Source organism: Panthera leo, chromosome B1 (genome assembly GCF_018350215.1).
Source record: "Panthera leo isolate Ple1 chromosome B1, P.leo_Ple1_pat1.1, whole genome shotgun sequence".
In the NCBI taxonomy this organism is placed as follows: domain Eukaryota; kingdom Metazoa; phylum Chordata; class Mammalia; order Carnivora; family Felidae; genus Panthera; species Panthera leo.
The window spans coordinates 103,844,604-103,872,593 of record NC_056682.1 but is presented as its reverse complement, the minus strand read 5'-3'; the positions used below and the strand labels follow the sequence as shown (position 1 = coordinate 103,872,593).

The 27,990-nt window shown below is 38.4% G+C and overlaps 1 protein-coding gene across 1 annotated transcript; it reads right to left on the bottom strand.

Annotated features, from left to right (window-relative positions):
• Positions 1-251: 251 nt before the first annotated feature.
• Positions 252-27,457, bottom strand: LOC122217019 (rho GTPase-activating protein 20-like). Its single transcript, XM_042933931.1, has 14 exons — positions 27,169-27,457; positions 26,087-26,254; positions 24,324-24,473; positions 21,831-21,872; positions 20,901-20,985; positions 16,664-16,741; positions 14,111-14,177; positions 11,349-11,537; positions 7,781-7,956; positions 6,259-6,420; positions 4,230-4,339; positions 3,515-3,704; positions 1,930-2,041; positions 252-664 (listed from the first exon to the last, which is right to left on the bottom strand). The coding sequence occupies exons 1-14, from the start codon at positions 27,231-27,233 to the stop codon at positions 519-521; spliced, it is 1,740 nt and encodes a 579-aa protein (XP_042789865.1). The 5' UTR covers positions 27,234-27,457; the 3' UTR covers positions 252-518.
• Between the last annotated feature and the right edge of the window lie 533 nt (positions 27,458-27,990).

Here is a 27,990-nt window from a genome sequence, read left to right as displayed (position 1 = left end):
ATATGCAGGCCAGGCTAGCTTGTTGAAGACATGGGGACCACATGAGAGTCAACACCAATATACAGACAGATAAGTTAACTCCAGATGAACTGCAAGCTTAGTTCAAGTGTACAAATGACCTTAGAGGAGACAGAACTGCTCAGATGGCCTCCACTGAAGTGTTAATATGAATCCATTAGATACATGGAATTCATAATATGAATCATAAGTAAATAAAATGGTCATTTGATCCACTGAGTTAGGGAGTGATTTTTATTGTATTAATATAAAACTATACAATGCAAAACAATACAATAAATATATAATATGATGTGGTAGGCATTGAAGACAGAAGAGATATTTTGTGGGAAGCTTACCTCAATAGGGATAAATGGGATCAAGGAAAAGAAAAACTCAAATGGGATAAACTGGGGCCTTGGAAGGGGCTCATTTTTCATTCACTGGAAAAAGAGTTCTTTATATTTCCTATTTTATATGAAATAAAGGAAAAGGAAGGATCAAGTGTCATTATGGAGATTCTAGTCTTCAGTGACTTTGAGAACTGTAGACAGGTGGCTATGTGGATCCATGCCAGATGAAGTCTTGGTATTATCCTGCAGTTGTGCCTTTTTGTAAATCACTATCACCGTCACTGGCTTGGATTCAAGAGGTTGTTGTGCTGTCACTGATGAAATAAAAAACACACAGTTGTCTTATATAAGTACATTCTCAGACCTGACACTAGACTCATCGTAATTCCTGAAGACATGTATTTTCCTAAAGAAATATAAGAAATATATATAAAATTAAGCAGTCTTATAAAATGGACTGCCGCCAGGTAGCTGTGACTCACTAGGCTCAAAATAATACTAGCTCTAGTCTCAGGGGAACTTCTAGCCCTGTTAATTCCTTGTTTACAAATTTATTTTACATCCATTATCTTACTTAATCTTTAGAACAGTTCTAGGATTTAGACATTATTTTCATACACACTTTACTTATTTATTTTTTAAATATTTATTTTATTTTGGGGAGAGCCAAGGGGGGCAGGGGCAGAGAGAGGGGGACAGAGGATCCGAATTGGGCTCCGTGCTGACAGGCTGACAGTAGCAAGCCCGAAGTGGGGCTCGAACTCACGAACCATAAGATCATGACCTGAGCCAAAGTCGGATGCTCAACCGAGTCACCAGGTGCCCCCATCCACATTTTAGAGATGAATAAACTGATACTGAGCTAGTATAATTGGCCAAAGGTAACATAGTTGGTAAACAGAGGCACAGGAATTTACATTTTGGAAAGCTGTTTAGCATCAAGTCAAGTCCTTTTTTCTCAATGATGCCAGTTATTTTCAACCTGTTTCAAAGAGCACTGGAATCCTGTGGTGCCTCAGGGATCACTGGGCAGAAAAAGGAAAGAGGAGGGAATAAAACAGGCAGTGCTCCGTGCCCCTCACTCTGGTTTTGACCAAATCACATCTATTTTATATCTACATATATGTTACACACACACACACATATATATATATATACACATGTATATATGTGTAAAATATATAAATATTTTTATATTTTATATATTATAAATACATAATTATGTATTATACATAACTACATATATAAAAATATAATATATATATACGAGACCCATTTAAAATTTTGTTTGAAAAAATTCCCAAACACTATATCATACCATCATGTCTCCTAATGCTATCATGATCCACACTAGAAACTTCTTGAAGCCAGAGACCTCATCTTATCCTTTCTTTAGTCTCGCAACAGGGTGAGACCTCCCTTGACCTGTGAACCAGACTTCGGAAGAAGGCGCAGATGGAAATCATTGCCCTGGGGATGTGCTCTGGGCTCCAGAACAGCACTGGCTAAGCATCTCCCATGAACCCTGACAACCTTGCTGTCTGTTTCTCACCAAAGCCAATTAAATTATTCACGGTACCTGCAGCATTCTCACTGTTATCACAGCTCGTTGAGCTCTCTCCCAAGAGGGAAGTGATGTCTTCCCCAAATATCTTGAGGCAGTTTTCAATGAGAAGTTGTACAAGAGAAACCTGTAACACAAAAAGACAAAAATGAGGCACTTTTTTTTCATATGGCATAGTTACAAATCACATTTTGTATGTGAATCTTGGATCTAACAAAAAATGTGAAAGAATTCTGAGGAAAAATTCAGACTTGATAAAAATATATAGAAAGCAGAGTTCTCTAAGTAATAACTGTGATACTTTCCAATATAATTTGGGTACAGATTTTAAAATGCTGTTCAAAAGTGGGCTAAAGTTATAATTTGTGACCTTGTTTAATAGCTAACATTTTAATATCAATGGTTACATCTTGAAAACTAGGATAATTTTCAAAGTATAACCTACCTTATTAAATTTTTCTTTTCAAAAAAATTTGTTTCCAGTTTTATTGAGCTGTAACTGACGTATATAACATCTTATTAAAATTTATAAAACATAGATAGGGGTGCCTGGGTGGCTCAGTCGGTTAAACGTCTGACTCTTGATTTTGACTCAGGTCATGATCTCATGGTTCAGTTTGTGGGCTTGAGCCCTAATCAGGCTCTGCACTGCTAGTGAGGAGCCTGCTAGGGTATCTCTCTCTCCCTCTCTCTCTTTGCCCCTGCCTTGCTCTCTTTCTCTCTCTTTCTCTCAAAATAAATAAATAAGCCTTAAAAAAATAAAACAATAAAGCATTGACAAAAACTTATGAAATTCACTTCTTAAATGAAGAAGTATCTTAAACTTAGGAAGCAGTGACTTCTGTTTTTTTGTTTTTTTTTTTTGTTTTTTGTTTTTTGTTTTTTTTTGTGAAGGAAAACTCATGCAGCTGGAGAGAAAACATGGCTGTCTGTCTAACTGCAGTACTTCCTCATGTATCACCTTGCTTCATGCTCGCTTTCTGGGTGAGCTTGGGGAAGAGCTGTGATCTTATTAAGCATGTTGTGGCTCCATTAGGATATTCTGGAATCTTTTACCAGTTTCCTTATGATATAGCAGAGGCAAAATAGTAGCCATGTATTTTTCTAAATGAACCACAACTGGCAGAGGAAGGCCGATGTATTTGGAGCCATGGGTGCTCATGTTGCCCAAGCCACCTAAGATGTGCCAGTAATGACCAGAGGAACTGGATGTGGTCACCGTTGTGTAGTGAGGAAACCATGGCTTTGCCCAAGGTTACATGTCCCTCAAGGATTAGGCTAAAAGTTGAACCTTGACTTGTCAAACTCCAAAGCCCAGGCTCTCTTCTGTTGTATCATGGCACTCCTCTCTGGTTTGTTCAGGCAATCTAGTGTTTAGTCTCCTGGATGGGGACAAAGCCACTCAACTTCTCTGAGTTCCCCACTTAACAACACCCCTTGCCATACCCCACCAGAGCAAGACAATGGACCCTGCCTCTTCAGGGCAGCATGACAAAAATGTGCACTTTACGAAACTGATCCATCAGAGTTGCTACTGCAAATTTCAGGTTCAAAGTAGGGATTCTACCCAGCAGAGGATAAAAATGAAAGCTCTCATTACCTTTTTTATGAAGTTGCTTTCTAATCCCAAGCTGCAGGAATTAGATGAACAAAGAATGCTTGGGGCTATACACACTGATAAATTGTAAGCTGTCATCTGATTGGATGAGGAATGCTGCTCAATGTTGTGTAACACTCCAAAAAGGTATCGCAAGAGAACAACATTCACTCTTGGCAGCTGGTCTAACAGCCTAAAGTTAGAAAAATGCACTTTTAAATAAGGCAAGTCATTTCACTTAGAAAGTTGGAAATATAAAGACAGGGAGCAGAGTACTTCATTGTGTATCTAGAACACAACCCACTGTAACGGAGTGCCAGGCATGAACGTATACAATAATGTTTCACTGAATTCAGTTCCTGAACCAGATAAAACTTCTCTGGTTAAATGTTTGACAAACTGAAGTTCGTATCACTGGCAGTTGATGCTGGAGCAGCCCTTTTAGCTCAGTGGATTTTGTCTACCAGTTTCATATATTCAGAAGGTATAACATGGTCAGGGATTCCACATTAATAAGATCAGGAGAAACATAAGAATCCAATAATAGCATTAAGGCATGCCTCTGTTTTTAAGTTGGCCTCCATGGGTGTGAAGAATTGAAACTCTTTGGCATTATTTTAGTGGACAAAGCTATAAACTATAAGCCAATATTTTTCTAATAGTACGTTGGTTGTATTTTTGAGACGTGCCCAGAGTAGAGTAATTACTACATCATTACCTCTGGGCTGCAGTTACTTTCTCCTTCTCATTCCCTTGATCAGCAACAGCAAGCCATTTGTCATAGAGATCGGATGAAAATATGCTTCCTGGGATATTTCGAAGAAAATCCTTATGTAGATAAAAATAAATAAGTAAATAAATATAATTCTTATAGAAAATATATACTGGAAAACATTTAGTTGAAAAATAGAGCTCAGTCCCCATTCCTTCACAGATACCCAAACTGTGACCCACACAGAGCTTGGTTCTCACTCTCCGTTGACTTGCACACACACAAGCAGTGCTTGGATTTTTTCCCAACTAAAACTTAAGAGCATAAAAGCAGAGCCGAGGCTTTGGTAGAAATGAAGATAAAGCTCCCTTCTATCATCTGTAATTTACTCTTTTGTGTACATTTTAACAAACTACTACAAAGTGACAGGTCCAGAGATAGACCATCTTAAATTCTATTTGCTTCTTGGACAGAAATACACATACCCATTTTTGCAAATAGCAAATAGCACAGTGCTAGCTCTTTAGACACAGTGCTAGCTCCTAATTCTAGCAAGAAAAGTACTGAAACAAACAAAAAAAACACACATGTGTGCTCTTGCATACATATCAGGAAAGAACTAAGTCTTCTGACTTGAGGTGTATGTGCTCCTTGGGAGAATGCTACTCTCATACTTGCATCATTTTTCCTTTTCTTAACTGTATAAAAGTAGACAGTCTAATGGCAAACTCATTGTCATCCTTGTGATATATTCCTTTCTAGTTTAGGCCAATTCTCCAGTTAGTTTGACGTGATATTATGAAGGTCGAGGTTGCAAAGCCTGATTCTCCACCAAGATCAGTCAACTTTATGAAGAAAATACCTTAGAAATGTCTATGAACCATATCCATAAGTGGCCACCCCCTTCCTAGTCTGTGCTTATAACATGGAAATAGGAAAGAATCTACAAACTCTTGGTAGAAAAGCAAGGCAACACTCATCTTACTATTTGCATACCTGGTGTATCATCATTCTTTCCCCTGTTTCTTGATGCCTCTATGCATATTACTGGTATATATTACTATGGCCCCAGTGTAGTTGTGGTAGCTAAGTCATTTCTGGACTATTTCTATTTATCATATGGTCAAACATTAATGGGAGATCAGGAAAGACCAAACGTGACTGAGATTCTAAGATAATTTTAGTAACTTGTTTGTAGTCATTACTACATTAACATATTTTTGTTCAGAGCTGTTAACAAGTGTCAAGATGGATTAAGTTCTTTCTCTGTTCTATTATTCCTCTTATAGAAATGTAACTGGATACTTGTGATTTAGCTGTACCATTTCAAAATTAATCTATTTTTTGTGTAAATCCATTGAATTTTCAGAATTCCAAACTAATTTTGTCTATTGCACCCAGTTTAAAAGTTAGATTTATAAGAAGAGGCATGTGGCAGGAAATGGTTACCATGTGGTTTTAACCTTGGGATGGTGGATAAAACATGACAAATATTAACAAAGGATGCCAAGGATGGTAAAGGTGAAAGGTACAATTGGTAAAGTCGTTCCTATGCTTTTAAAGTACAACACATTAAAAAACATGGGAAAGAGTGATTAAGTGGACAGACATTTTGGTGGCCTCATTGAGCCTTTTTTGATTCATCATAAACTTATTTTCAAATGTTTAATATGAATTTTCTTTTGGAAACTTTGCCTTCATTGTTATGAGGGTGGTGAGAAAGTCATCAAAAGCAGGACATTTGTTTTGGTAAATATTCTGTGTGTGTAAGCATATATTTTTGAAATTTATTATTACTAGTATTAGTATTTTGCATGGTGTCTTCAGGAGTGAAGGTGGGGAGGGTGGAGTGTGATGAAATATGGGGTTTTTAACTCCTAAAGTAGCTTCTTTAAATTTTGACTTTGTGACGTGTATTTCAGTTTGTCAGATACTTAATCTATTATGCCTATTATGGTTCTTGGGCAATCATGATGAAGGACACCAATAATAGCTTCAGTTACTCATGTGTAGATAATGCTAGAACTTTCCCTACCTTTAAGACAGATGCTACCACAAGAACAGATTCACTGTCCAAGTTCACTTTGTCCCCAGAATTTAGTTTCTCCTTCAGGATTCTGCATGATTTCATATTGGCTGATTTTCTGAAGATGCCTTCTGTGAATGGCCCTTTTTGATTGATAAAGCAAAGCATATCCTATAGAAAGAAATGAAAAGTACATGACATTTCATATCCATAAGTTCAGAACACAAGCTTGCCTCCTTTTTGAAAGAGCTAGGGAATGTGACCATACTGTGTTTTAGAGCTGGAAGGACTAAAGTAAATTTGGATTTGTTTTTTCAGCGTCTTTAAATATATTGTCTACCCAAAAATACACTTTACAGTCATACACTAAACCATTTTAAACACTTGTTTTAATCAGATTTTTTCCTTTTCAGTGAATTAATACTTTTAAAAAGTTAGTCTCTGTGTCAAGGCCTTTGTAGAATCACCCTTCTCTCTCCTACCCCACCATTCTTCTTTCATTCTTCCCTTACATACATGCTATTCCCCAAGTGTGGGAATCTCTTTGCCACGCTCATTTTCCATTTGCTTATTCCTCTTTAAGTGACTGTATACTCCATTCCTACTTCTCCTTCTTTCCCTCTTTTAAAATCAGGCTCAAAAACTCTCTCCTCCTTCTCTGATTACATTCCCTTCCCATGAGTCTTTCATTGCCTTTAGTTGTACCTTCATGTCCTCTGTCTGCAGTGTAGAAAGATAATAGGGGTTGGAGCCAGGTAATCCAAAGGATCTGAACTCTGTTATGCTACTTATCTGGTGTGTGACCCAGGGCACATACATTTTTACTGAGGCTTTTCTAATTCATTTGTGAGTTGGGATGATGATATTCATAGCTACCCCCTAAATTTGCTGTAGTGCAGGGACTGGGGTAGTAGCTAGCATGTAAGTAACATCATAAATTTCTTCATATGTAGCATAACATTCCCTACATCTAGTATAGTGCTCAGAGAAACCCTGGATACTCAATAAATGTTAACATTGACAATTCAGTACACCAATTTGAGATAGGACAGGCCAAAGTCTGTGGCTTTCATTTGACATATTCTGTTAGTATTAACAGATTCATATTTGCCAGAAGATGAGTCACTATGCTTCATGAGATATTTTGAGTTGTACGATTGAGTAGACTCAGCTGAAGGAGACTAATATGAGCTCAGGAAGGCAATGAAAAGAGAATGTAAAGATGAGATAGACTCTCAGAGATTCATGCACACAGAGTCCATATTTTGGCTGGTCTGAACAGGCTTATGTGGGTCTTTGTGGAAACAAGGAGAATGGACAAGAATTATCTTTTCCTGTTGTATTTGCCTCATGACTCCGCAGTACCTAAATCAGATTTTATTCTTTGAAATAATAGAAACAAAGCTTCTCAGCCAAATCCAGGAACTGGCTAATTATTTTTCCATTTGGTTGTAGATTTGGATGAGAACACTTGGCCTCTCGGGGCTCCCCCTCCTCAGGAGGGCTAACAAGAGACCAAAATGAGACCTACCAGAATGGGGGAGGGCAGGTGGTCATTATCACACACATCCATGAGGGAAACTCCGAAGAGCTGTGCTGGCTTTGCAGAAGGTGGAGCTGTGCACTGGCTGTCCTGGCAAGCTCTGGGGCCCCACCTAAGGGCCCAGTTTATGAAAGGATTCCTTTTAACTGTCTTCTGGCCTGAACCTAAGGAAGAAATGAGAGGAGTAGTAGTAGTAGAAGTTAATTAACCTTAATTTTTTCCATTTATGTTTTACTGCATGTTCATTGCTATGGCTAGAAGAGGGAAATTGAGTCATTTGTGTAGTATTCTCCACATTCTGAAATTGGCTAATACTATCCTTATGGTGCTACTGTGTTCTTCCCCATATCCAGCAAACTGATAGTTAAAACTGGAGACTTGATCAGACTCAGGGTCAATACTTCTGGTGCCATTTACAACCTATTATACTGCATCATGAGGCACTTAGCCTGTAGTTGTTAGTGTCCTCTTGTTAAGTATGATCAGTGGATTCAAGTGTCAGATCCAGTTTTAAAAGCTAAAAAGATTGAGTATTCAAATCAAGCAGAGTTTGGTAATCATCTGCTTTCACAGTGAGTCTTCTCCCAGACTTAGATTTCCTCTTTGGTTTTCTGAATGTTCCACTGTCTCTGATCAAAAGGATCTGCCTTTCATGACACAATCTGCCTGACCCCACTTCTCAGCCAGCCTGAGGCTCCTCTACTCTGAGCCATCTCCATGGATGACTTTATGCGGGGGCGGGGGGTAGGAGAGGGGGTCCATGGGAAGTAGTCTTTACACGCTGGCTATGTGGGAAGATTATCCAGGTGGCTGTGTTTGTTTGTTTGTTTGTTTCTTTCTTTCTTTCTTTCTTTCAAGTTTATTTATTTTGTGAAAGAGAGAGAGAAAGAGTGTGTGTATGCAAGTGCATGTGAGCAGGGAGAGCTGCAGGGAGAGAGAAGAGAAAGAACTCCAAGCAGGCTCCACGCTGCCTGCACAGAGCCCAGCTTGGGGCTCGATCTTCCGAACTGTAAGATCATGACCCTGAGCGGAAATCAAGAGTCAGCCACTTAGTCGACTGAGCCACCCAGGCGCCCCCAGGTGGCTGTGTTTCTTGTGACACCCCACCAAGCTACCTGGAGATGGTTTTTAATTATCCAACACTCCCTATCAAAGGCATGCAGAAGAAGAGCTTTACAAAGAAAAGGTGATCAGCAATGGAAAAGCTGAGTTCAAAGTTTCTACTGCTCAGCTATCAATGTTTTCCTTATAAGGTACCTTAACATTTGTTTAAATAATCTGCTTAAATAACTGAGTTCTTTAAAAGTCCAGAGAAGGGGTGCCTGGGTGGCGCAGTCGGTTAAGCGTCCGACTTCAGCCAGGTCACGATCTCGCGGTCTGTGAGTTCGAGCCCCGCGTCAGGCTCTGGGCTGATGGCTCGGAGCCTGGAGCCTGTTTCCGATTCTGTGTCTCCCTCTCTCTCTGACCCTCCCCCGTTCATGCTCTGTCTCTCTCTGTCCAAAAATAAATAAAAAACGTTGAAAAAAAAAAATTAAAAGTCCAGAGAAAAGTCAAGTTACAACTTGGATAAACAGATGAGCAACATTTCACCAAATACCCTTAAACACCCATCCACTGGCTTCTCTGGGATGTAGTGAGGGCATCACTTATGTGGGTGGCAACACTCCTGGTGCTTGATCAGAGAGACCACATCTAAGAACCAGAAGTGTCCTGGCTCTGCCACTTAGACAAGTTGCTCAAAAATCTTTAAGCTTCGGGTTGCTCAAATTTAACGTAAATGATGCTACCTACAACTCATTGAACTAAATATAATGTACTACTCAGCACAAGGCTTGGCTCATGGCAGCCTTGATAAAAGTAATTTCCTTGCTGAGAGGGCCTAGGGCAGTCTAGATATCAGTCTCTTCCCCCCAAAGGAGACCTCACTCCCATTCTCGGTTTCATTTTGCAACCTCTAGAAGGTATGCAAACATGAAGGAATGCCACCACTTTGCCTAACTAAGGCTCTTTCTTCCCATCTTGAAGTCCATACCCCTGACATTTTAAAAGGAGTGAAGGAAGAAAGCAAATACATTCTTAAATCTAGAAGGAGATTCCTGTACATCAAAACGTACAAATGTTTGCTTAAGATACAAGTTAATATATAAATTGAGTTGTATGCAACCTGGTTTCCCTACTCTTACCCTAGTTTTATTATTTCGAAACTATCCAAATATATTCCATTATTGAGCTTTAATTAAGAATGCTTTTAAGAAGAGTGTCGTATCCCTTGATACAAAGCCATAAATCTAGCTACTCCATGAGTATATACAGAAAGCAAATACATGGGGAGTCTGAGTGGCTAAGCGTCTGACTCTTGATTTTGGCTCAGGTCATTTCATGGTTCATGGGACTGAGCTCCATGTGGGGTTCTGCACTGACAGCGTGGAGCCTGCTTGTGATTCTCTCTCTCCCTTTCCACTTGCCCCTCCCCCATTCATGTGCACTTTCTGTCTGTCTCTCTCTCTCTCTCAAAATAAACAAACATTTAAAAACAAAAAAGCAAGTATATCTGAAGTCCTATACTTTCTCAAAGACATTTTTGGGCTTAGCTGGACCTTTTGTAATGTACATTATTTGGTGTTAGAGTTCACGTTGCCTCTGTGACTAATAAAAATATATGCCATAGACATGAAAAATATGGGAATGACTAAACAAGCTAACTCGATAGAAATCTATCCTTTCTCAAGGATACTGGCAAGATTTGGGTTAGCACTTCCTAATGATCGAGTTAGAGTATGAATATTAAAAAAATAAAATTTTTGAAACTTTGAGCTTATAGAATAATAATAATAACAATAAAAATACTTCCTTTTTTGACCCCAATGCTTCTCAGGTTAGTATCACATTTTCATCAGAGAATGAAATATCAATGAGGGAATATTGGCATGGTAGGGAAAAATAGTAAGACGGAAGATTAAAAAGCCCTAACCATAAAGATCATCTAGTTCCAGTCTTGACATGGGTCTGAAACAGACGTGGAAAGTGGGGGTAGAATTAAGAGTTCAGTTCTAACTAGAACCCAAGGCCACTTCAGCCTAAGCCCAGAATAAATGCAAGTCAATTGTGTAACTCTTTACTCCACTGAAGTTCTTCTGTTCCAGGTGTGTTTAAGCCACGTAGACTAGACATCACACCTCCTGTGATGGCCTGAGATACTAGACAAAACCCTGGAATAGGGAAGACAAGTTTCTAGACCATAAAAATCTTGTGCTCTAAGAAGACACACAGATGTGTACACACATAATACTATGTAGAAAGTGCTCTGGGGATACAGAGAAAAGAGTAAGGGTCTACCTAGAAGAATTAAAACAAATGACCTTCCAAGAAGTGAGTCAGGTCTTGATTTCAGACCTTTGGGAGTTTCTCTAAGCCTCATTCTGGGTGGGTATTGGGTTCTTGCCTATACTGTCCCTCCCCACCCCCACACGGAGAATAGGCCCTGTGTCATGAATTTGTGTTCAAGAGTGGAGATATGAGCTAAAAGAAGGCACTTGAAGGAAGGGAAGGGGCTCACCTTTCCCTTGCTGGTTCTGCACTGGGTGCCTGGGCTTCAGGATGAACTGGCCTTGCATCTCTGGGAACCCCTCCTTTGGAAGGAGGGGCTCCTGGAGGGTGGAAGGAGAGATGGAGGCCTCTGGTCCCTGTGGCAGCCGTGGAGTAGATGGAAGATGGCTCATTTTAATTCCATAGGGATGTTCATGTCCTAAATGGAGAAAAGTCTAAATGTAAATTCAGGCTGGTGCTGATGGCTGTCATCAAACCTACCTTAACATGAGTGTGTGCATCGCATTGGTATATGCTGCTATTCTCCTGGGGATTCCTCTCCCATATACCCATATACACCATATACCCTCTTATGGGGGACACGCTGCAGAAATCAGGTGCTCAAGGAGAAGATTTTAAAAAGAGAAGAGAAAAGTTAAATCATGTTCCTTTGCTTGGAATACATAGATACATCAGTGCATTGCTCTGCACAATGTTGGCTTTTGCTGTTTCCATCTGAGAATATTTAAGGCCTTCTAGTTTCTGCCTTGACACTAACTAGATCTGTACATCTTAGGCAAACTACTTGACCCCTCTGAGTCTTACATTCATCCTTTGAAATGCTTACCCACAAACTTATAAGGATATGAGTAAATATATTAATAAAAATTGGTGATTAATATTTTTCAACAATTGAACATAGTATTTAAAATTTTTTTTAACATTTATTCATTTCCTGAGAGAGAGAGAGAGAGAGAGAGAGAGTAGGAGCAGGGGAGGGGTAGAGAGAGAGGGAGACACAGAATCCAAAGCAGGCTCCAGGCTCTGAGCTGTCAGCACAGAGCCCAACGCGGGGCTCGAACTCATAAACCATGAGATCATGACCTGAGCTGAAGTCTGACACTTAACCCACTGAGCTACCCAGGCACCCCAGTTGGCCACAGTATTAAGACTTGCTATGGTCACTATTCTCTCACACATGATATCAGTCAAACAGATTTTTCATTTCCTTTTGTCAGTTCTAGAGCCAGAGCTACTCAAGGGTGATGGGATGGGATGGGTTGCCTTTATGCTTTGTGCTTCCCTCCCACTGCCACCCTCCCTACCAGGGCTATCCTGCAAGCAAGGATCAGAGGGAAGGCTGTACTGTGTTGGAAACTCAGCAGCAAAGTGCAAAACGGTGTTTACAAAGTGGAAAACCACACCCCAAATCATGAACAGTTGCCTGCCAAGTGATTAGTTTTGCTCTTTCATGTTTTAAATTGTTTCCTCTCCATAGAACTTTCAAAAGACCCTGTGCTGTGATACGGATTTCAGTTTTTAAGAATAGAATGAAAGTTCTCTTTCTGTCATTTTTGATTTATTATTGTATGTAACTTGGGGAGGTTTTGCTGCTCCTTTTCATCTGGCACAGATGAAACGTCAATGCTCGGTTCACGAGAACCACAGTGACTTCCCTCCTTTAAGGCAAAAGAAGCTCCTATGACAGCAGTACAACCAAATCACCAAGATAGCCAGGAGCCAATCCACAATTGAGAATTGAGAGCACGTTAAGAAACACATTTCGAATGCTGCTAAAGGATCATCATGAATGACAGGCTCTTCGGATTCCTTAGAGCTGCCTTCATGCGTGAAGCTGTTCCAAGTCTCAAAAGTTATCATCTACATTGTTTTATCTAAATCAATGCACTTTATTAAGATAAATATATTTAAGTATTTAATTTTTTCCCCTTTTATTGCTGAACGACTTTTGCAAGATGTCAGCGTTAACACAAAAACTTTAAATGGTGGAGTCAGCTATGTGGTTGGTGATTCTCTGAGAATATATGTTTCATAGAAAAAATGTGTTTGTTTAGATTTCCAGGTCAGTTGAAGATATTCTTTAGATCACTTGAAAAAGAGTAATAGCCTCACAGGATTATTAAAAGGATAAAAAATGCATGTAAGAGGGAATGCTCTAAGATTTCGAGCAGAAATCATTGTCACTATTACTATACATTACTGTACTTCAAGGTCTGCTACAGATCCTGTCTTCTTGTTTTAATTTTTCTATTTCTGGTAAACACTGAATAAATTTGCTAATCCAAAGATTTTTTTTCCTTTTCTTTTTTTCTTTTTTAGATCACTCATGCTAATCACTATTTTAGGAGAGGTGCAATGTGTTTATCAACAACCTTAAGAACCATGCTGGAAAAAGCTTGAGAAACAGCAAAGTATGGGTGGTTTAGTCAGTGAAGACTGGATGAGTTTAAATGTGATTATCTCATTTTCTTTATTATGCTGAAAAACTTATGGGCACAGGACAAGTGTTCGGTACATATTTATACCTGGATTCAGAGACATGACTGGATTTTAGAGGATTCTCAAAATAGAGGCTACTTAGTAGTTAGGAAATGGAATTCAAGACTGAAATATGAAAAATAAATGTACGAGAAAAAGAAATTCCAATCCATTTTGATTTCATACCTAAGTAAGTGGGTAAATAAGTGAGTAAATAATAAATAAACAAAAACTTTCAATACAGGTCTATTTGTCAGGTAAAAAAACGATAGAGAAGAAAAATTTACATTTCTCTCCCCAACTAGACCATAAGCTGCTGAATGAAGAGATGTTATCAGTGCCTGGTAAAGAGTAAGTACCCAGGAATTATTTGATAAATGTACGAGTGAATACTGCATGTGATTTTCACTTTTAAGGGTATTTAAGCTAAAGACAGAACAATCATTACCTTGAGACTTAGAGTTACAATTCTGAACCTACTCAATCCCATCTTAGATTGTCCCTGACACTTACCAATTAGTGGTTGTGGGGCTTCTCCTTTGCCAGAACTGACCCACAGCTGATAGTCTTTCTCAGAGCCCTTGGAAACAAAAAGATTATGCATCACAACAAATCTTTCACAGTACTTTAAGAGCACATTTTCTTAGCATTTCTATGTTTTGAAAAAGAAAGAATTAGGGCCAGTATAAATGCTATTTGGTCTATGGAGGTAGCTGCAATTTTTGAGTTAACAACACTTGTTAACTTGCTCCCCTCACAGCCTCCAGTAGACCTTCTCAGATTCTCGTCATTTCTTGATAAAGGCTGGAGAACCACAGTACAATCCAGCCCTCACTTTGTGGGTGGCCCTTGGCATAAGGAACCACAGTTGTGCCCCTTCACCAAGGAGGAAAAGTCTAATCTCAGAAGTCCTGCCTTCTGCTGTCTCTAGACTCCTTGGATAATGTTGGTTTTTGCCTCCAAATGTCCCTGCACAGACAAGCATATTGTCCAGAGAGCCACACACCCTGCCATGACGATTCCCGAGCAAAGTAACTTGAAAGGCCATAATAGCTCAACAGCCCTGAGCAGACAAATGCCCAAGAAGCTTTGAGGAGATAGGAAGTGAAGTCAAGCCCCACTACAGGGAGAGAAGGGACAAGAAGTCTAACCTAGAGAACAAATCAGATGCAGAAAACAATTACTCTGTGAAGAATTATTGCCCAATAATATTGGAAATCCCACTTGAAACTAACAAGTCTAAATTATAAAGATTGCTGAACTATTTTAAACAGTCTTCTAGGAGGATAAAGTAAAATATGTTTGAAATGGAGTTGTTGATGATAGGTACTATGCTTGTCCTTGACTTCTGATTAAAAATCATGGCCTTGCCTTGAGGAGGGTCAGAGGTATGGAAAGAATCACAAGCACACACACACACACACACACACACACACACACACACACACAGCTAAATCAGCTCAAAATTGTATTGCAAATAGGAAGTAAGAGCTAATAAGAATCTTTTCTCTTAAGGTAGGGTTCAGAAACACTATGTTGGAATCCCTTAAATCAGACATACATGAGCAAATAACCCGAGTTCTTCATTAAAATGGAAATTGTTGTCTAGTGAGATGGGTCACTTCAAGCAAAGGAAAATCATAAACATGAAATAAAATGAACAATATCATTAATCAGTCTTCCCAACTTCATCTCTAAAACCACTCACTCTCTTTCCAAGATTTAATTCTTACGCAGGGTGTATATATCATACAGAGATGTGTATGATATACAATCGTAAGCATTGTTAGAAATCAATGTAGAGATGTGTTTTACTCACTACATATCAATTCAATTTTATTTCAAATGTATTATTAAATTTTGTTTTTACAGAAATAATTGAGTTCTTATGCCAAATTCTGGTTGCCCTGAATTTTTAAGGGCCTTTATTATACCATTGGTTCAGATAGAATTTCAATACAAATCTTGTAATTATGTCATGTCACAATAACAAGACACTTTCACATTTACAGAGGATTTTATATAAGAAGCTGTGCTTTATAAGTGCTCCCTCAGTTTTGTCAACCTGACTGTCACCCTCTCTTTTCCCTTACAAAGCATCCCCTCAAATATACCCTAGGGTGCCTGGGTGACTCAGTCGGTTAAGCATCCCACTTCAACTTAGGTCATGATCTTGTGGTTTATGAGTTCGAGCCCATGTCGAGCTCTGTGCTGACAGCTCAGAGCCTGGAGCCTGCTTCAGAGTCTGTGTCTCCCTCTCTCTGCCCCTCCCTGCTCATGTTCTCTCTCTCTCTCTCTCTCTCTCTCTCTCTCTCTCTCTCTTTCTCTCAAAAATAAACATTACAAAAATTAAAAAATATATATCTACCCATTTCTTTCATCAAAAAAAAAAAAAAATTCAGCAACTCATACTAGCCCCATCAAAACGTAAGGAGCTGAAACCAAAACTGGATGAAAGTGATGTGTACACAGATGCCCCCAGATCCATGTTCTCAGTCAGAACTTGTCTTCTTTACCAGTTCCGAAGGGGCATTAGCAGTCTCATCCTTAGGACCTATATCAAGGGGATGTAGCTTCTAGCCATGTGGTCTTCATGTCAACATTTACAGCAAAACATGTAATTTAAGACTCATTAAATTGAGATTGAGTCCTTGGGTGATGACCAGGGTAAATAGTGATGGGGAGGAATCAGGAAAGATGACACAGAAAGAAGAGTCCACTAGAGAAGGAAATATTTAGAAATTTTGAAATATTTTACTGTCTATGTATAGAATGTATACAGTGAACTGCATGTTGTTATTAGCACTCTAAAATTATAGCCCAATTTTTTGCTCTGATTTTGAATTTGCACAAAATTGAAAATGGAAATACCAGAAGGGCGCCCATGTATATAGCTTCACTGCCTTCAATTTCTCAATTTGGGGTGGGGGGCAAAATATGGCTATGATATCTTTAATAATCAGCTGCTTTATAATGGGAGATGCACAACACACACTCACATACACACACACAAATCTCAAAGGTCAAGGTTGGTTTTTCACTAAAAATAGTTTGCAGGCAACTTACAGTTATTCCTAGCATTGGTAGTGACATGTTGATAATGTCATTCGCTGTGTCTGAATTTGCCACTGTTACAGTTATAGACTATAGAAAAGAAATAAAGAAAAATTGCTATAAATTGAAAAAAATTGAAACCATGTGACTAATTATTGTCAAATTATTACCCATATTCTAAAGGCAAAGCTTGCTTTCAGGTAATGACAAAATAAAGCACATGAAGAGCATACACTCTTAATTATATTTTCGTTTCTTTATATAATATGAAGCCAGTGGGAAGCAGTAAAACATATATTTCTCTTAAAGGATTTGTGGCACACAAAATACAGAAGCTTAAGCAACAAAACAAACAAACAAAAGAATCCCAAGAAGATGCATGGGCTGATCCTCAGCTCCATAAAGCTAGTTCCAAAATGGAGCAGAGGGGATAGTTTAAAAAAGAGGAGCTGGATGTTTTTCTCTTTTCCTGAGTTGTGTTTTTATAGTATGGCTTTATTCATTTGCAATTACACACTCAGTTTCAGCAAAATCAGAATAAGAACTAGCTATAAAAGACATTTTTAAAAAATTACTATTTGGTCAGTACTTTCTTTGTGTCAGGCATCATAGTTACTAAGGTTTTCATTGTTGAAATCTGTTGAGACAAATAAAGCCAAGGAGTCTAGGAGGTGAGATTGAAAAGTTTAGAAATTTACGTTCCATTCCCAACTCTGCCAGTGAGTGGCTTATTATTTATAATAGCTCTCTACCATACCTTACATTGAGAAACTGCTCCACAAAACTAGGAAAACAGTTTACAGAAAATTACCTGAAAGGGATTAATAGGATTCTGAGATATTATCTATAAGACTATCTGAATTCCAAAAGACATTTTAAAATAAGACAATATGAGGGGTGCCTGGGTGGCTCAGTCGGTTAGGCCGCCAACTTCCGCTCAGGTCATGATCTCATGGTTCATGGGTTCGAGCCCTGCATCAGGCTCTGTGCTGACAGCTTGGAGCCTGGAGCCTGCTTCGGAATCTGTGATTCCCCCTCTCTCTCTGTCCCCTTCCCAGCTCATGCTCTGTCTCTCAAAAAATAAATAAATAAATAAATAAATAAATAAATAAATGTTAAAAAAATTCTTTTTAAAATAAGACAATATGTAACCAATAAGACAATATATAACATTATTAGGCAATGAGGCCTATGTCCTTTGATAAAGAGTGCTTAAAGAAGGCAAACAGCAAAAGCGGACACTCATAGGTCTTAAAAATACTAAGAACAGAGTTAAAAGAAACACTTTCATAATTCATTACTTGGCCTTTCATTGTATTTTTCTTCTTATGAATGGAATGGAATTATTTGATATGTCAGATGGCTATGAAAGTTGATAATCAGACTTTTATAAACAAAAGCATTCATTGATTTCAAACTACCTGTAGCTTTAAGGAGTATAAAAAAATGTTTAGAACCCAGCAGCAGAGATTAGAGCACTCAAAGTCAGGGATGTAAGGGGCTTCCTATGCTAAATTATCTAGGAGGATTCAAAAGTCTGACTGGGTCTTAGCTTGAGATTTAATTAGAAGTAATGGTTCTGCTATTTTTTAAGATGTCTGAAAACCTTTCAATACAACTTAACAAGTCTCCCATGAAATCTTTTTAATGTAAAAAAAAAAAAAAGATCTCTTTTGAAATGCTAATATCACTCCTTAATTTATTTGGTCTGCCAGATAATGGTTTTCATGGCATAAGGAACATACTGTGTTCAAAATAGTAATTCCAAGGATGTATGTAAATTTTCCTGCATGTCGTATGTTCTCCAAAACACAAATTTCAGTAGATAGAGCTCTTTATAAACAAATAACTTTTAAAGAAATAAACTGTTTTTTGAAATTATTTAAAAGAAAGGGAAATGTTGCCTTTTTTTCTCATATGAAAAACCAGGAAAATGTGATCAATTCTCAAGAGCTAAAGCCAACTCTGAGGTGATCTAGATATTCAGATTGTTAGGCAAAAACAGCAATTACAATAATGCTCAATGATCCAAATGAAAATATGTTCACAATAAACAAAAAGGGATGCATCTTAGCACAGAAATTAAATATATTTAAAAATAGAATTTTTTTAATCTGAAAAATATCTTAAAGAAAAAATTTACTGGCTAGGGAACATTGTATAATGGGGACGACAAATGGCAGTCAGTGATTTTGGAAAATAGATAATAGAAATTATCCAGTCTGAGGAAGAAAAGGGGAAAGAAAGATTGAAAAAAATTAACAGAGTCTGAGGGAACTGTGAACAGTATGAAAGGGTCTAATACACATATAATTGAAATCTCAGGAGAGAAGAAAGAAAATGGGGAAGAAAATATTTGAGGTAATAATGACTAAAAGTCCCCAAGTTTGATGAAAGACAAGTTTATAAATTCAAGAAGTTCAGAATATGCCAAATAGGACAGATTCAAGAAAACCATGCTTTGATACTTCGTAGCCACACTACGAAAAACCAAAAATAAAGAGAAAATCTTGAAAGTGGCTAAAGAAAAATGACTAATCACTTTCAGAGGATTGGTGTTTGAATGACTCCAGACTACTCATCAGAAAGCACAGAAACGAAAAGAGAGTGCAAAACCTTGAAAGGGCTGAAAGGAAACAATTTGCAAACAATTTGTATCCCCAAAACTATCTTTCAAGAGTAAAGGTGAAATAAAGCCATTTTCAGATAAAAGAAGGAAATCTGCCTACACCACATCTGCACAACAAGAAATGCTGAGGATCGTTTCTCTAGGATGAAATGAAACTGTGTTGGGGGAAACTTGGATCTTAGGAATGAATGAAGACCATTAGAAATGTTTCTTTTGTGTAAATTATACATAAGTTGATTTTTAAAAAATTTCAAAGTAATTTTCCATGAAGCATTCTGAGTGTAACCCACTCCCACAGTTGAAATCAAAGCGGGCAGAGATGAGAATGTGCTCTGCTGTGGAGAAGTCTCTGCTCTCGTCTCCATTCAGTGCATCTATCTGGTGCTTGGAAACAGATCAAAATATTTGCGTGGCCTTTCCTTTGGCCAGGAAGTAACTGTCTTCAACTACGTCTTTTTCCACCTTCAAATACTGTTTTGTGTGATCTCGAGCTACTGTAAAGTGTTACAGAAAAAAAAGTGTCATTTAAAAATACCCAAAAATATCATTGTAAATGTCTTGGCTACTGCACTACAATTTCAGAAATCAAACTTTATACAAATAACCGGGGCAATTGGTTTGATTTTTTTTTCTCCAGTAGCATAAAGAAAGTGAGATAGAAATATGCTGATCCCTTAAAAGTGTCATCCCTCTGAGCTCAAGTCAATCCTGATATTCCTTGGAACGAAAGACCTTTCAAAGCTCCTCTGCATTGGACATAAGGACTGAATGTAATACCTGACCCTTGAGTGGATCCTGTACTAGAAAGGAGACGTTATCAAGGTCAACTGAGAAAATGGGAACACTAATGGCGTGGTAACGCATTATACCAATGTTACATTTACTAAAGGTGATAACTACAGGGTGGTAATAGAAGAGAATACCCTTATTCTTAGGAAATACTTAAGTTTAAGGATAAAGGGCCATGGTGTTGTATGAGCCTCAAAAATAAGTGTATACATACACATAATAGAGACAGAGAAAGAAAAGAAATGGTAAAGCAAATGGAGTCAAGTGTTGCAGATAGGTGAATCCAGGTAAAGAGTACAGGGGGTGTTTCTTGTACTATTTTTATTTTTGCAACTTTTCTGTAAGTTTACAATTATACCAAATAAAACATCATGGGGAAAAAAGAACTGTGGAAACAATCCAAACCATTCTGTACATAAGTAGTGACCATTGGAACAAAATGTTTTAATTCTAGTAAGATATACCTGCGTGTTAAAATCACTTTACTAGAAGCCACTGTAATTGCTATTAGAAGGATTCAGAGAAATATTATGGGCATTTAACATGCAATATTTTTCCATGCTTACGCACTGTAGCTAGCTTGGATTCCTCTTGCTTCATATTACCTAAGTCACTTTTTATGTATACAAAGACATACGTGTAGACAGGGAAATCCATTTTCCAACATGGCACTTTTTTAAATACTCTCTCTTCCTCTTTTTTCTTTTCTCCTTTCTACCTCCTTATTTCTTTTTCCTTCCCTCCCTCCCTATCTACCCCTCCATCTCCATCTCTTTCATTCTGTCTGAATCAGGAACTTGGAATTTAATTTTTAGTCTTAAAAACACTTACACCGCCACAGTTCTCGATGTCTCCAGTGAAGATTTGGAGGGGAATGCTTTTTGGCTGGTCCTTCTCTTTGGCTAGATTGATGTACCTAATCAAATTCAATAATAACCCAAATTGAGTAGGATGAATTAGCTATTAGCTTACTTTCAAATCAATCTATGTTGCTAATATTTTCAACATACTGTGTCATTTTTTAAAAGCATGTAGGGGCACCTGGGTGGCTCAGTTGGTTAAGTATCCGATTCTTGATTTTGGCTCAGGTCATGATCTCATGGTTCGTGAGATCAAGCCCTGCATTGGGCTCTGTGATGACAGCATGGAACCTGCTCAGGGGATGCTTTCTCTCCCTCCCTCTCGGCCCCTCCCCACTCACTGTCTCTCTCTCTCTCTCAAAATAAATAAACATTTAAAAAAAAAAGCATATAAATAAATAGCCAAATCAAATTATGGGCTGGAAGAAAACATGCAAAAATATTTCAGGAAAATGAGACATGACTCAAAAAACAACAGATCGCTGTCATGATGTGAGATCTGAGCAGCAGATCCAGTGGTCAAAGCTTTCCTACCTAGACTGGAGGGCCCAGCCCCTTCCTGGACTCCAGGGCAGGAATTAGCAGTTGCTTTGACAATCAGTGAATAATCTGCACTTAAGGAAATGTATGTTTTGAGAATAATGTTAGCTCCAATCATTAGGTTGGAAAGAAGGGGAAGATGAGAATGATAACCAGAACTTCATCAAAAATAAGCAAAATATACGTAGAAATGAGAGCACATTATCTGCAGTGGCAGCCAGGGTAAATCTAAATAAGAAATTATTTGGAATAGTCTAACAATACTAAGGAGAAGGAGAAGAGTTTGAGGGCATGGTTTTGAAGAAATTTGCATTCTCTTATCATGGGTTAAAGAATTAAAATATGTATACTGACAAAATACCTTTGAAGGAAAGAGCACCATTTTTCCTTTAGTTCGGAAGACCTGCAATTTAAGAAATGGGAATAAAAATCAAACTCAAACTATTAAGATCACCATTCAGACAAAAATAGCAGCAGCCAGTTATTATTGATGTGGTTGCATGTGTAAGTTGTACTCTCCTCACAATCGAGCTTTTGATGGACCCTGCTCATTTACGAGCAGTATTACAATAATGGGAAATAGACCCTGAAGGGGAAGAAAGGTTGGTTTCTAATCTAAACGCTTAATTGTAACTATGTGATGCAAGCTATGCGATCATGGGCATGTTGCTTAACCACTCTGAGTTTCAGTTTCCAGAACTGGAAAAAGTTAATTTTACCTTAGAGTGTTCCTGCCCCTGCAAGTGCTATCAAATATAAAGAAACATTATCATTCAAATTAAATCGTACTTAAGAAATTTGGCATTTGGATGGAACTATCTTGGCCTAGAAATAAGAATATCTTTTTAGGAAAAAACAGCCATAATATTTTATTTCTTTATACATATTAGCATATTGTAATATGTTAAATTAGTTCCTAGAAAACTTACTCTTCATTACTATGATCCTCTGAGCAAAATCAGTCCATCTACGGCTAAATTACTAAAGGTTATTTTCTGTGCTAAAGTTTCCCTAGGATTTAGTAGCAAAAAAATGCGAATGTTTTAAACCCCATTCATATGTGGACTTATCACTTACTAGCATTTTTTTTTATTGTGGTAAATTACACATAACATTGAACATTAGTGACCTTTAGTACCTTCTCACTATTGTGCAACCATCATGACTATCTAGTTCTGGAACATTTTAATCACCCAAAAGCAAACCCAGTGTCCATTAAGTAGTTGCTCTCTATTTCCCACTGTCTCCAGCTCTTATACCACACTTTGTTTATTTGCTGATACACACTTGGGTTGTTTCCATTTATTATTATTATTATTATTATTATTTGCTTATTATCGACAATGCTGCTATGAACGTTTGTGTATCAATTTTTGTATGAACATGTTTTTAATTTCTCTTGGGTATATATCTGGAAGTGGCATTGCTGGGTCATATGATAATTCTGTTTAACTTATTGAGGAACCATCAAACTATCCACAGTGGCTGCCACATTTTATACTCCTACCAGCAACACTGCTCCCCACTCCCTCCATCACCATTTTCAAGATCTGTTTCATCAGAAAAATGGAACACCCATTTAGCATCCCAACCTGCATGGACATAGCTTCTAAATATGTATGCCAATCTGCAGAACAGTAATAATAACAAGCAACAAAAGCACTAGGTGCCAGGCATTCTTATAAATGCCGTATATATATTTATACAGCTTTTTAACTAACCTAACGTGCAAACCTGGCTTCCACATTTTCTCTCTCATTAGGAAAAAAAAGTTTCTTGGAAATTCCCTAATCAAAGACTTTATATATTATCAACTGAAACTATTTCCTTCCATTTGCAACATGGAGAGGCCATTAAGCAATAGGAACTGATAACCTTTTCAGAAATATGTCGTGGAAAAGAAGACATGCAGAGATGATATACATCCATATTTCTTCCCAGTAAGTTTTGAAAATTTTTCATTATGTCAACAGCTGCATTACAGAATTTAATAAATTAACAACTTGTAAACATTTTCGTTGTCTCATCTTTATGATGACACGTGAGATTTTGGTGGAGTGGGGCGAGGAGAAGAAAGAAGGGTGATGTGTTCATGTGATGAACACTCACTCATTATGTAAAGCAAGAATGAGACTTGGGGTGTGGTTGTTTCAAACAACAGATGTAAATGTTGCATGACCCCTGTAAAACCAGGAATGTCTCTCAGGATGCCACATTCCCCATCCTCATGTCAGCCTGAAAATGTGTCTTGCACAACTAATCTTTACTCCATGAAATCAAACTTTTGCTTTAGACTGTCACCTCTCTATAGATACCAACTAAGATAATCTGTACATGGCAATTCAGGCAATCTCATATTCGATGGCACAATTAATTTATTTGTAGTAATTACATCTTATTTTTAAATGAATTAACTTGGGAATATACAAGCAATTTTTCAAGTTTAATTGGACTATTTAATAGTACTTGCTCAAGAGAAACATTCCTGTGATTTACAAACACAGAGAACTCCCTGGGAATTAGGGGGCAGGATATTGGAGTGAGGCCCTAGAACCACACTCTCTTGATTCTCTTTCCACATCCCCAGAACACCCAACTCCTCAAGTGGCTCCTAGAGCCCACTTGAAAAACCACTGATCAAAGCCAAAGGAAGTGACTCCAGTAGTCCAGTAGTCCCCACTCTATGTTATCTTATTCCTTACATTTGCACATAAAAACCTTTTTGGAGAAAGTACAAGGCAAACAAGTGTCATTGATGGAGGTTCAAAAGTGAGTCACTGGCTTGATATACAATCAGGTTAAAATGTTTTCCTTTCTAACCCATGTAAATACAAGACCAAGCTGTAAGTCTTACCCGAAGGTGGCCACAAAGTTCACCGTGGGCCAGCCCAAGACGAAGGACCTCTCAGCATTGATGCTGGTATCTCCCACTTTGTCCGTACAGTTGGTTATCCACATGGTGCTCAGTGGTATTTTATTTTTTATCTTAAAGGTGTTTTTATAACTAGAAAGAAAGATACCCAAACAAGACGTCCGTTAGTTTGTTTCGTAAATGTGATGGGGGCAGCTGTGCTCGTGAGACACCAGGGCTCGTTGCTCCAGGGCACAGTGTGCCTCCCTCATCTCTACTACCCTCTGTGCACAGCCCAGCAAAAGGTTACATGGGCTTTTACAAAGCGCGTGTTGAGCAAAGTCTGGCCTAGGAAGACCCTCAAAACACTTTCCCTAGCCATTTTTCTGAATGTTGAGTATTAAGTAGAGAGTATGTATTTTAAAGCATTTAAAGAAAACCATTAATTCATTTATTGTTGTTAGATTTGTTACTTATTATTACATATAATTTTATGGTTATTGTTACAGTTAATTATTCATTTATGTCTTGCTTACTTCAAAAAGTATTTGAGGGCTGAACAAAAATACACAATACATTATTTTTTTTTTTTTTTTGAGAGAGAGAGAGAGAGAGTGCACAAACACAAGTGGGGCAGAAAGAGAGGGAAAGAGAGAATCTTAAGGAGGCTCCATGCCCAGCACAGAGCCTGGCTCAGGGCTTGATCTCATGACTGTGAGATCATGACCTGAGCTGAAATCAAGAGTCGGATGCTTAACCAACGGGGCCACTGAGGCGCCCCAGATAAAAATAGTTATACAGTTTTTTCCTACAAGAGACAAACCAAAAGCAAAACATAAGCTTGCATCAGAAAGATTTAAAAGTTATTTTCAACCTTAAATAAAAATATATACTGTCAGGGTGCCTGGGTGGCTCAGATGGTTAAGCACCAGACTTTGGCTCAGGCCATGATCTTGCAGTTCGTGACTTCGAGCCCTGCATTGGGCTCTCTACTGTCATCACAGAGCCTGCATAGGATCCTCTGTCCCCTTCTCTCACTCTGCCCCTCCCCTGCTTGCTCTCTCTTTCTCTCTCACACACGCACACACACACACACACACAGACACATGCACGCACACACATGCATGTGCTCTCTCTCTCTCTCTCTCTCTCTCTCAAAAAATAAATAAAAACATTAAACAAAAAATCTTTTGGGATAATATTTCTACCCTTTGCCATGGCCTGTATAGACCCTGTGTGACTGGATCCCTGAATACATCTGATCTCATGCTCCATACTTTAGGCTCCAGTCAAATCCACCTTCCCTGAGCCGCTCCCCCCAAGGGACCAGGTGGCACCCACTTAGGCCCGCTTAGTCCCTCATCCTAGAAGTTTCAGTCATCTTGTCTAGGAATGTGACTGCTTCTCATCTTATCTAGTTTAAATGCTGCCATCTTGGAGAGGCCCTCCTAGACAACCCCTGATACCTTTTCCCATCTTCTCCACGTGGCACCCTTCTGCTGGAAGCACTAATCACAATCTATACATCCCCCCCTCTTATTTTTATCATTTATCTGTAGGTCCCAGGCAAGAGAGACACCACCTGTCACGTTCTCAACTGTCTTATCTACAGGGGCACGGTACAAAACAAGACTTCCATAATTGAATGAATGAAGGATCAAAACACTTGCAAAAACAAAAGAAAAACACAGTGTTTTCTTACAGTAAAGGCTAATGGAAATGTAACTTTATGATAATCAGAAAGGTGTATAGCATAGTATACATACTCGGTATTAGTCATCAGCAACAAATCATTGAACAAGAAGAGGTGCCGTTTCTGCCTCCTCCAGCCTTGCTTGAGTTCAACAGGGCCATGGATAAGCAGGGTACGGGTGGCACCCTCAGATGATGTAGTGTTTTCGCTGTGGGCGTCCATGTCAACAGAAGAGCTTTCCCTGCAAATACATCAAACACCATGGAGCAGCTAGTTACTGAGTCAAATATATACAATATAGTTTTATGCTAAATGTCAGGGTTCACACAACACTAAAAATTAGTCTCAACCTCCAAAGCAAGACTCCAGAGCTCAAACTCAGGAATCACCAAGTTATAGGAAGCTATCAAAAGAGTTAAGATCACTTGGGGAGTTGATACAGATGGAGACAGTTTCAAGGACAAAGCCCTTGGGGCATGCCAACTTTTAGAGGTGGGGAGGAGAAAGCCACAGAGCTAATCACGAGCTGTTATTTGGGAGGGGAGAACCAAGAGGCCAAAGGTAGAAAGTATTATAAGAAGGTAGACCACTACCAAAAAACAAGACAATTTGTGGCCTAATATAAAATAAAATGATGTTTGTGAAGAATTAAGTACAACTTGGCTTCATGTTAACATAAAATGTAGATAACTGAAGATCCTGGAAAATTGACCCCAGTCTTATCTAAATCAACATTCAAACTTTGGGGGAAATTCTCAAAGACCAGCAAAAATCATGGAAACATCAAAAAGTTTCTAAACATAAGAGTTTAGCTACTACTTGGCTGAGCTATGACTCTGACAGGACTTTCTGGTCATCATGGGTAAAACAGCTAAATTGTACAGAACGCAAAAATTCTTTCATAAATAGGATAGATTATTTCACAGACCAGAAAATTTTCTCTCATGGAGCCAAGAAAGTGTCTTCCCCCCAGAATGTAAAGCTGCCTCCCTTCTGCTCAGCAGCACTGAATCTTATGAACATGAGTAGCTTTTCATGAAATCAGTGCTGAAGTTACGAATTAGTCCATATGCGTTAGAAGAAACAAAAGAGAACAACACTTCCAGTTACTGTCAGTCTGTTTTGATGATCAAAAATAGTATATTAAAAGACTACCTTATAAGGTGAAGCCTTGAATGACCACCTAAAAGTTCAGCATACTTTCTGATTGACGTGAACATCCTTTTTTCTTCAGTTCTTGGCACTGAAAATCGAAGTGAGTCTACAGCACGTGGCAGAGTACTGTAAAATGCTTGAAGCCTGAGGATTCCACAGTAGTCAAGATCACTGCCATTATGATGTCACGGTTCTAAGGCTTAGTTCATAACTGACAAACTGACATACTTGTTTCCCTGATTCGGTCTCTATCTTTTGGTTTTTTATTTTGAGCTAACTGTGGATTCATATCCAGCTGTAAGAAATAATACAGACAGATTGCATCAGTTTTTTACTCATTTCCCCCTAATGGTAATATCTCTCTAAACTATAGTACAGTATCATAACTAGGATATTAACATTGATACAATCAAGGTACAGAACACTTCCATCACCATAAGGGTCCTTCGTGTCACCTTTTTACGGCCACACAGACTTCCTTCCATGCCCACCACCTCTTTAATCCCTGGCAATCACAAACCCATTCTCCATTTCTGTAACTGTGCCAGTCCAAGAATGTTATAAAAATGGGATCATATAGTGTGTAACATTTTTGGATTTGCTTCCTTCCATTCAACGTAATTGGAGATTCATCCAGATGGCTGGAGGCATAGTTCATTTCTTTGTGTCTCTTAGTAGTATGCCATGATATGGATGTATCACAGTTTACTTAGCCAATTGGTGAAGGAGTTCTGGATCGTTTCCGGGTTTTGCCTATCACTAATTCAGCTGCTTCACTGGGACAACGGGGTACTCAAGGGCACAGCTAAGGTCTGTGGGGCA

Excerpts from the sequence above, each read along its gene's own strand:
- LOC122217019 (XM_042933931.1), bottom strand. The coding sequence starts at position 27,233 with ATGTTCACGTCAATCAGAAAGTATGCTGAACTTTTAGGTGGTCATTCA. Across the intron at positions 26,255-27,168 it reads TCAAGGCTTCACCTTATAAG|GGAAAGCTCTTCTGTTGACA; the intron begins GTAGTCTTTTAA and ends ATGTATTTGCAG. Across the intron at positions 14,178-16,663 it reads TACCAATGCTAGGAATAACT|GGCTCTGAGAAAGACTATCA; the intron begins GTAAGTTGCCTG and ends TTTGTTTCCAAG.